This window comes from Melanotaenia boesemani, chromosome 4, assembly GCF_017639745.1.
Source record: "Melanotaenia boesemani isolate fMelBoe1 chromosome 4, fMelBoe1.pri, whole genome shotgun sequence".
NCBI lineage: Eukaryota > Metazoa > Chordata > Actinopteri > Atheriniformes > Melanotaeniidae > Melanotaenia > Melanotaenia boesemani.
Window position 1 is genome coordinate 29,288,823 of NC_055685.1, and position 10,111 is coordinate 29,298,933.

Sequence of the window (10,111 nt, forward strand, 5' to 3'; positions counted from 1 at the left end):
GATGCATGAACTGTTAATAAAGTGTAATTTATTTCACTTGCAATATTTTACTTCTACAGACATTATTTTGTCTATTTTTTTTAGCTATTCTATAAAAATATTTATCAAACAATATATTATATTTATATAATAGGAATATTATATAAAAACACAGCTGCATTATTTTGTTGTTCTATTTATCACAAAGACATACTTGGTAATAACTTTACATATAGATATTTATAGATATGAAATGCCCCATAAGTAGTGTATGTACCAATGATGTTGATATGAAATGTGGGCGTAACTGTGAAAATCAACACAGACTTCCTGAAAAAGTTATCATTTCTATTGAACAAAGCAAAGATGTGGAGCTTTCAGAACTTCTTTTTCATCCTCTGCAGTAAGTTGTTTATTTCAATTAAATGATAATTATATGTGTCTGAAGAGCGGGAAGAATAAAACATGAAAGAATGGCAGATTACCACATCCTGTTTCTGAGCTTGTCCATTCGCTTTTTTCTTTTTTCTTATCTCTCTTCACAGCTTCTCTGAGTTTTGTGAGCAGTGCAGATGGTGTAATCCATGTGTTTGGATATGAGGGCAGAGATGTTAAGATTTCCTGTGGCTATGATGATGGTTATGAGGATTATGAGAAGTATCTGTGTAAGGACGACTGCAGTGATAACAGTGATATTCTGATTACGACAATACAAACAAATAAAACCAAATACTTCATCTATGAAGACAGAAAGACAAGAATCTACACCGTGACCATCTCTGATCTGAGTGCTGTGGATGCTGGAAAATACTGGTGTGCTGTGAGCAGGCCTGGTATTATAAAAGACATCTACACTGGAGTAAAACTGGAAATAAGACAAGGTATGTAAATAAAGTTTCTGCAAATGAGGTTCTATTTTGTTGTCAAGTACAATGAATTAAAAAGGCTAAAGTACAGAACTAATAAATTGATAAGTTAGTGTTTACAATGACTGATAGAGGTGTTAGTTGAATGAATTCAATAAAAGTGCAGTACCAATAAAAGGTTTGGATACGTTCTCATTAAATCTAATGGGAAAGTGTGTTCAAACTTTTGACTGGGTGTTTATGTAATTTCAAAGATCTCACACAGGTAATGTAGAAGCTTAAAACAATGACAACTTAATTCCTGGGAAGATATAATAGTAAAAATAGAGAAAACACAGTGAATGAGGTTTGTTTTAATGCTCATTTAAGTGGAGAAGAATTCATACAAAGACATGAAGGGATCTCCTGATATCAGGCAGAATTAAGTTTGACTGTTTTCATGGACTGAACCGACTCTAAGGCCCAGAACCACACAAAGGAAGTGACTTTCTAATAATATATCTGCAATGGAATAAATGAGATAAAGAACAGCAAAATGTTAAAAAAGGACAGCAAATAACACCGTAACCAAGTCATTTACAAAATTATTGGATAAAAGCTGTATGTTCTGATATGGTTTGTTTTCCTTAACAAACATCTACTGTGATGAAGTGAATAAAATCCAAAGTCATGAGGAAGGCTCAGTGTCCATCAGCTGTCCGTATGAGTCTCAGGATAAGAACAACCTGAAGTACCTCTGCAGAGGAAAGCAGCCCTCCACATGTCTGCAGCAGGCAGTAATCACCTCAAACAGCACCCAGAACAGACGGTTCAGACTCACCGATGACAAGACGACAAGATTCACAGTGAACATTGTCAGTCTGACTCTAGAAGATTCTGGGTTATACCTTTGTGGTGTCCATAGAAACACAGGACTGGATGTTTTCTCTGCTGTTGAGCTGGAAGTTGAAAGTACGACCCACAGACACCACATAAATTTATTTTACCATTTTCAATGCAACACATTGTAAGAGAAAAAAATCTGATGGCTTAAGATTCCTGAGAACTAACAAAGTTTTTATATAAGACAAGACAAAAGTAGGATCATTAAACACCTTAATGTACAGTCATTCTGTGGCTGAAACTCAACTTGGAATGTTTAAGTTTAACAAATGAATTTGTTCTGTTTGTCCAACAGAATGGTGCTGTGTGAAGTCAAAGAACATGAGGGGCATTGTGGGACGTGCAGTAACTCTGCAGTGTCCTTATCCACCACAACACCAGAACAACAGGAAGTTCCTCTGCAAAGGAGACAAATACAACAGCTGCACAGATATGATGAGTCAAAACAGGTTCACACTGCATAATGTTTCCTCCAGCTCCTACTTGGTCACAATCAAGGACCTGGAAGCAGGTGATGCTGGGACGTACTGGTGTGGATCAGATGCACAGTGGAGTGTTGGAAACTACACCAAGATTCATCTGTCAGTAGGTAAGATCAACACTGATGCCACTGAGAGTATCATGGTATCAAAAAGCTAAAATGTATGTACGGTGTTAACTTTTAAGCACACTGAGACAAAAAAATTAATAAATTTAAACTTCATCACCAATATACAGAATTTGTGGAAGAAGCACTAAAAACAACCTTGACCTATCAGTATTTAAAGTCATCACTAGATCAGTGTTTATTTTGTATTTCATGAAAACATTTATTTCCCCTTGTCTGTATTTATATATTTCCTGGTTATCTCAGGACACATATGACATGTGCAGAGTTAGAGAGAAAAAATAAGTTTTATTCATGAGGATTAATTTTATTTTTGAACAACTACAATGCTCTCCATCAACCCAAAAATGTTAATAAAGCTCAAACCTGAATATTTACAAAAGTACGTGAGGTCTTGGCTTTCTTTTTTGTACAATTATTGGGCAACCATTAGTGTACAGAATTATTATGCATCTAAATGAAAAATGAAAACTGTCCCATCTCACGTGTTTATTTTCATCTGTTAATGTCAGAATAATAAACAAACCATTCAAAATGTATAAATAAACATTTCTGACATTTAAAAACAAAACCGGTGACCAGTATCGTCACCCTTCGTTTCAATAATGGTCATAATCCTTTCATTCATGGAGTCTGTCAGTTTCTTGATGTGTTAACGATCAACCTTTTGTGCAGCATCAACCACATCCTCCCAGACACTGTACAGACTGGTGTACTGTTTCCTTCACCGTAAATTTCATGTTTAAGAAGGACCCACTAGTTCTTACGAGGTCTCATTAGGTTTCAGTCAGGCAAAGAATGGGGCCATGTCATTATTTGTTCATCTTTAAGGCCTTTACTGGCTAGCCACACAGTGGAGTACTTCGGTGCATGTGATGGAGCGGTGACCTGCATGACAATCTTGGACCTCTTGCAAGTACAGACTTTTTCTAGTTCCACTGCTTGAAGAAAGTGTGTTCTAAAAACTGCCAGTAGGTTTGGGAGTTAATTTTGAGTCCATCTTCAACCCGAAAAGGTCCAACTAGCTCATCTTTAATGATACCAGCCCATACCAGTACCCCACCTCCACCTTGCTGGCATGTGAGTCGAAATGGAGCTCTATGACTATTACTGATCCAGCAAGGGCCCATCCATCTAGTCCATCAAGAGTCACTCTCATCTCATCAGTCCATAAAGTCTTTGAAAAATCTGTCTTCAGATATTTCTTGGCCCAGTTTTGTCATTTCAACTTATGTGTCTTGTTCAGTGGTGGTCGGGTTTCAGCCTTCCCTACCTTGGCCATGTCTCTGAGCACTGAACACCGTGTACTTCTGGATGCTCCGGGTACGTTGCAGTTCTGTAATATGACAGGGCTGGAGGATAATGGGTTCCTGGTAGCTACATGTTTGATTTCAACACGTTTCTTGCAAAACTGTTGACTATTTGCAGCAAAACGTTTGATGGTTCAGTGATCACGCCCCAATATTTTGGCAATTTCAAGAGCGCTGCATCCATCTAAAAGACTTTTTATAATTTTTGACCTTTCAGAGTCTGTTAAAAATCCCTTTTTTGAACAATTTTGCCTAAAGAAAACAAGCTGCCTAATAGTTATGTACAGCCTAATATAGGGTGTTGTTCTCCTCAGGTCACACTTTCCCTTGTTAGACAAACACACACCACATCATGTTTAAATCCAATAAGTATTTAGGTTTAAACAGCTTGGAGTTGAAAAGTATGCATGAAAATGAAAATACTCACTTGCCTAATGATTGTGCACACACAGTGTGTAAATATATATATATATATATATATATATATATATATATGACAGAGTATCATCAGGAAACCATCACTGTGAAAACTTTCTCAGTCAATTCATCGCATGTTCCAGGAAAACCCTTTGAAGGTAAAAGTTTGTGTGCCTGCATATAAGTGTACTTTCGGTTAGTAAATATAGAGTTCATACAAATAGAAAATCAAAGGTGTCAGTTCACTTTTTTTGTTCATTTTTCTGCATTATAAATGAAGGTTTATTTTAAGGAAGTAAAGATATATGAAGACAGCATTAAAAGTGTGAACTCTGTCAGTTTGCAACAGTTAAACGTGACAAATGTTTTACTGTTGTGTTTTATTCTATTAAAGTACTGTTTCCTAATTAGATTTTGGAGCTTTTGGTAAGATTCCCATCCATCCAGCTTATGGTATCCATTGTAGGTTAAGTCAAGTCAGTTGGACTGGATTTAGTTTTTTTTTTTTTTTTTTTTTATTAACTCTTATCCACAAGAATTTCTTCAGTTCTGGCACTAATCACCTTTATTTCAAAATGGTCTGACAGGACAGAGAGAGAGGTAGGCGATGTGCAGCAAAGTGCTGCACCAAGACTCTACACCAAGCTGGCTGCATCAAGTAGCTTCAGCCCCTGGACATAGTTCCCTAGTTCTACTGAAACTCTACTTTCATTAAATGAATTTTACTTCTTATTCAGTAGTTCTACATTCATGCATCAGTACTTTCACTTATTAGACACCTCTAAACAGTTCTTCCACCTCTGAAAAATTCATTCTTGAAAATCCTCAGACTAACCTGACTGAGTCCAGCCTGGGGCTCCAGTTCAGATACTCAGTTCTGGTCAAACAGTGAAGTGCTTTGAACATGTGTGAGGAGGTGATCTCTGGTTTTAATCTGTATTCTGTGTTATTTTTAAATTGTGTTTTAGATGCCGGTCTCTATGTGGTTCTCCTTGTTTCTGTGGTGCTGCTGCTAATCATGGCATCTGTGCTGGTCATAGTTTATAAGTGCAAATGTTCCAAAGACAGAGGTAGGAGATGGTGTTCATAAGCACTCCTGTAAAGAAAGACATAAACCTGCACACATGTTCTGATAGTCTGTTTTTCCAGGAGACAGAAGCAAACCAAAGACTGTGGACCCACAGGGAGTGGTGGATTCAGAGGATGTAAGTAAACTGAAGTCCAAAGCTTTGCTTAGAAATGTGTGTGTGTGTGTGTGTGTGTGTGTGTGTGTGTGTGTGTGTGTGTGTGTGTGTGTGTGTGTGTGTGTGTGTGTGTGTGTGTGTTTATGTATGTAGACTAAGTTTGATAATGAGTAAGAGTGTATAGATGTATTTAAATAGTTTTTAAAAAGAGTGTGACTTTCTATGCAATCAAGACGCTCTTTGAAGACAAACTAAATCTTTTAGCCTAAAAGTTTAATCCCTCTCTTGCACTAACTTCCTGTTTTCTTTCTTTTAAATCAATAAAACTTCCTGTTTACACCAGTTTCTCATTCTTGCTTGAATGTTGTTTCTCACTTTTGAGTTGCTTTGATCAGTATAACTCTAACATTTCTGAATAGATTGTCATAAACATCCTTGTAAAGAACATGCTGTTGTATATTTCCATCCAGTTTAATGTGCAGCTTCATACATGATTGGCCTCTCAGGACTTTTAGTGTGGCTGTAGGGCTGTTACCTAAAACAATCCTATCTAAATAGTCATAAAGAGAATTAACATCAGAGAATTTCTCCTTATTTATTTATTTATTTATTTAGGATGATTAATCATTACAGACTCACATACAGATTAATTGTTGGGCTATTTTTAAGCTCTGTGTGGAATATAAATTCAGTACAGTTTAGCTTTATTTGTAAGTAGCAATTAACAATAAAGTTTTCTCAATGCACTTTACAAAATAATCAATTCAAGCCAATTCATTGTTAAAACAAATTCATATTAGTCCAATTTATAACAGTGTTAATGCAAACTAGTTTATAAAAGATAATTGCCTCGCTAAGTAAAACAAACTGACTGAATTAATGTAGACGTACTTTTCCAACTAAATTTGTGAGCAGATTTTCCAGACAACCATTTCATTCTAGCTTATGTTGGTGATTAGTGAGTGAAGTTTTCCTGTTCTGTGTTCTTTCTTTTTAAGCTTAATGAAATTCATGATGCTGTTGTAAAAATGAAGCGTTACCATCCTGATGATACCGATGAGGACCAACCAGACTATGAAAACGTCTCATCAGAGCAAATCTACAACAATGAATCCTAGAGTAAAACCAATAAATGAAGAAGAACCTGCACAAACACACAGATTGTATTCATGTGTGAAACATCAGCTGCATCTTCCTGAAAACTTTGTTTGTCTTTGACTTCATGTATTAATATCATATTTTTAGAATACATTTACCTTTAAATGTTTGCTTCTCACTGGCAATAACTTTATTGTTAATTTGCAATAGCAAAATGAGGAATATGATGCAAACTGCAGGTTTATACAATTAATTTAGTCAGAGAAAGAGAGAAAAGAGGAGTTTGGGATGTGTATATCACACTTCCTCCACATACAGATGCTAGAAAGACTTCTGTAAATGATACAGATTTTGTTATTGTTTAAAGAAAAGTAGAACATTGAAGTTTCTCTCTGGGATTAATTAAATCTTTTCTTTTTTTATTTAATTTAATCTCATATTTGTATCCTCACTTGATGACCCTCCAATAAACGTTTTTCCTCCTCAATCCTACTTTTAGGAATAGACACCTTTAGTTTACTTTCTGAGTTACAAACATCTCTAAGGTGCTCTTTATTATTATACCTGATCATGTTTCTGACCTGTTGGCAATCCGTCGAAATTTCTGGATCATGTTCCTCCAACTGTGTCTTTTTAGTATAATTTACTATGACACTGTGTAGTTGTCCTTGGTCCTGCCTTTTTTTAATTCATTGCTTCCATCAAATTCAAGATGAACTATTGCTTTTCAAGAAATTGTAAAATGTCTGACTTTTAACATTTTATGTTTTCTTTATTTTTGCTATCAATAAAACAGTGGTTTATAAATCATTACATTTCTTTTCATTTCTGCTTTTAATTTCCACAGTATTCCAGCATTTTGGTATTGAAGGTGAACGTCTTTTATTCAAGACTTTCAAAAAGAAAAACAGAATTTTATATTGTATCAGTGTCTTCATCATATCGTTTTATGTTACTTTTACTTCAATGATAGATCTTGAAACCTTTTCCAGTAAGATTTTGTCTGATTAAACCAGAGTATGATAATGAATTTTAGCAATCTCCAAAAGAATAAAATAATCACACAACAGTTATTAGTATTGCATTTTAGACCAATCAAACCAGTTGAAATAGTGTGAATCTCACTTGAACTGAATGACACTTAACATTTAATCTACTAATCATAACCACTCCTCTGCTTCATGTGTCACACTGAGACCTCTGCTGGTGCTGCTTGGCTGTTACACTGAATACAAAACACACTGTTAACGCTGCAGCATATCAAATACATACTTCTTGTTATTATTATTTATATTTACTACAGATTTATAAAGATTTCTTTTTCTTTTGCATCACTAATGAGACAGAAGAGAGAGCAGACCAAATGACAAGGTATATATGAGAGGAAATGAAACGACAAATCATCTCCAGCTGTTTGGTTTCACATGTGACCATTTTGGAGCTCAAGTTGTTTCATTTTACAGAAAACCCTTGACACATAGTTTAACATCATTTTATCAAATGGTTGCAAAATGTAGTTCATCGATGATCTTTGACACAAACTGCATCCACAACATTTTCAATTTCAAGTTCCACGTCAGGCTTCTGCCTGTTTCTACACACAACACCAAAGTGACAGATGAACCTTTGTGTAGTTTCCAAAACTCTGGTTCAAGTCATAACTAGACCAGTACATCCCAGCATCTCCTGCTTCCAGCTCAGGAGTGTCCGTGACATCACCCATGAGTTTCTGAAGAGCTGAATTGCAGTTCACCGTCGCCATCTTGGCAGTCACGCGTGTCGTCATTCTCCGGAAAATCCAAAAATGGGCAAAGAGGTGGAACTGAGAGGGGAACTGCACGGCTGCAGGCTTTTCAATAATATTTGGAGTGAGATTTGGTGGAACCAACCAAAGTTTTGTCATAAGACTCATTTGGACTCATTAAGTGCAGATTAAATCATAAAATATGGCACTCAGGAGTAACAAATTATTTAAAAAGGGTATATAGGTATTCAAAGTACCAATAGAAATGTTCAAATAAAACAGGAACCAACTCAACTACAAAAAAGAATGGGTTAATAAGACAAGACAGAGGGAATTTCATAATAATAATAATTTCTCAAGATCTGTGTGCCTTGTTGGACTGGCTTTTGTCAGACAGCAACCAGTAAAGCCGTTCCCAGCAAGGCAGTTCCCAGTAAAGCAGTTTCCAGTCAGACAGCTCCTACTCAGACAGTTCCCCGTCAGACAGTTCCCAATAAGGCAGTTCCCTTCTCAGACAGTTCCCAGTAAGACAGTTCCCACTCAGGCAGTTACCAGCAAGGCAGTTCCCAGTAAGGCAGTTCCCAGTCAGAAAGTTCCCAGTAAGACAGTTCCCTATGTGTTATGTCCTTATGTCTGTTTTTTAGAATTTCCGTTTTACGGAAAGCCTGTCATTTGTTGATAGTCCCTAAATGAGAAGATTGTAGCTCCAGTGCAAATATCTGTCAAATATCCAACCTAAAACTGATTTCATTGCCTCCCTCTTTCTCATGTCTCCTTGCTGCTTCCCTGTCTCTGCTTCGGGTGAAGAATTTCCTGATCTACAGAAGTCACGCGATAATATGTTTCAGTTAGTATAAGGTCATTTGGTTTCATTTACAAAAAAATCTAAAGTTGACTGTTAAGAGACCTCAAACTGCGCTGTGTGCTCACCGCTCACTAGACTAACAGAGAGCTGTGTGTGTGTGTGTAGTTCACCTGCTGCGCGTGCACGGTGACGTGCAGAGACAGAATATGCCCTTGAGCTGTTTTCTCTATTTGGAGTTAACGCTCTTGCATACGCATTTGAGTTGAAATATACATCTTCTCCCATATGAATTATCTGAATTAATGTATGATAAATATTTATTGTTGAAAACTAATCGTAGCATTTATACTGGGGCACGTGCCCCAGTAAATGGGGTCTGGCGACGCCGATGGGCTCAGTAGATAGATCCCAAATGAACTCAGCCGTCGGCTATGTGGCTGATATTTATTACTGCACATGTGAACTAAACAGAAAGCCTTAGTTTTAAGATTGCAGGGACTCCTGTTGTTTAAACATCAACTTAAACCAGCAGCAGGCAAACATCAATCAGTTCCTCAAAAACCAGTAACATTGCTACACATACAGCTATACATTTTCTCTCTCTGATACTACCTGATAGTATCTGCCTGCAGCGCCAAAGGACTCGACGTAACGTCCTTCTCCGCCCTAGCAGCACCTGCCTCCTCCTCTCCTCCTTAGTTCGCCTCATCACCTCTGCTTCCATAACATATCACTACCACTGAAGGGTGAATCCCATTTCACCCCTTGGCCCTACCCCTTCGTTTTGCGTGTTCACGTGAAGGGGTAGGGGTGTCCCAATTCCTTTTAGGACAGAGGGGTAGGGGTAAGGGGTAGGGCTATATACCCCTTCAAACGAAGATTTTTCAGAGGCACACTTGAAACGGAGGGGTATGAAAAATTTCCTGTTCTATATGAGAAAACAAGTGTTTCTACGCACATCACGCTTGCTTGAGGTGCAGGGCAAAACACATTCGCGCAGAAAAAAAAAAAAAAAAAAAAAAAAAGGTTTCACTATGCAGTATCTCGACTGAACGCTCCTGTGGAGTGATCTCTCTCATGTCATGTTTGACAGCAGCATGTAGCAGCACGAGACCGTGGTGAACCACTGTGCGAGCCGGTACGCTGCGTTTGTTTACAGGGCTACTCTCACGCATCGGCCGTTAGACTCGTGCATTTGAGTGGCTTCTTACGCTCTCAC

At 37.2% G+C, this 10,111-nt stretch overlaps 1 protein-coding gene across 1 annotated transcript; it reads left to right on the forward strand.

The window, feature by feature from the left end:
• The first annotated feature begins 345 nt into the window (after positions 1-345).
• LOC121638018 (polymeric immunoglobulin receptor-like) lies at positions 346-6,363 on the forward strand. Its single transcript, XM_041982438.1, has 6 exons — positions 346-382; positions 525-860; positions 2,023-2,316; positions 5,030-5,131; positions 5,211-5,266; positions 6,244-6,363. The coding sequence occupies exons 1-6, from the start codon at positions 346-348 to the stop codon at positions 6,361-6,363; spliced, it is 945 nt and encodes a 314-aa protein (XP_041838372.1).
• Positions 6,364-10,111: the final 3,748 nt, after the last annotated feature.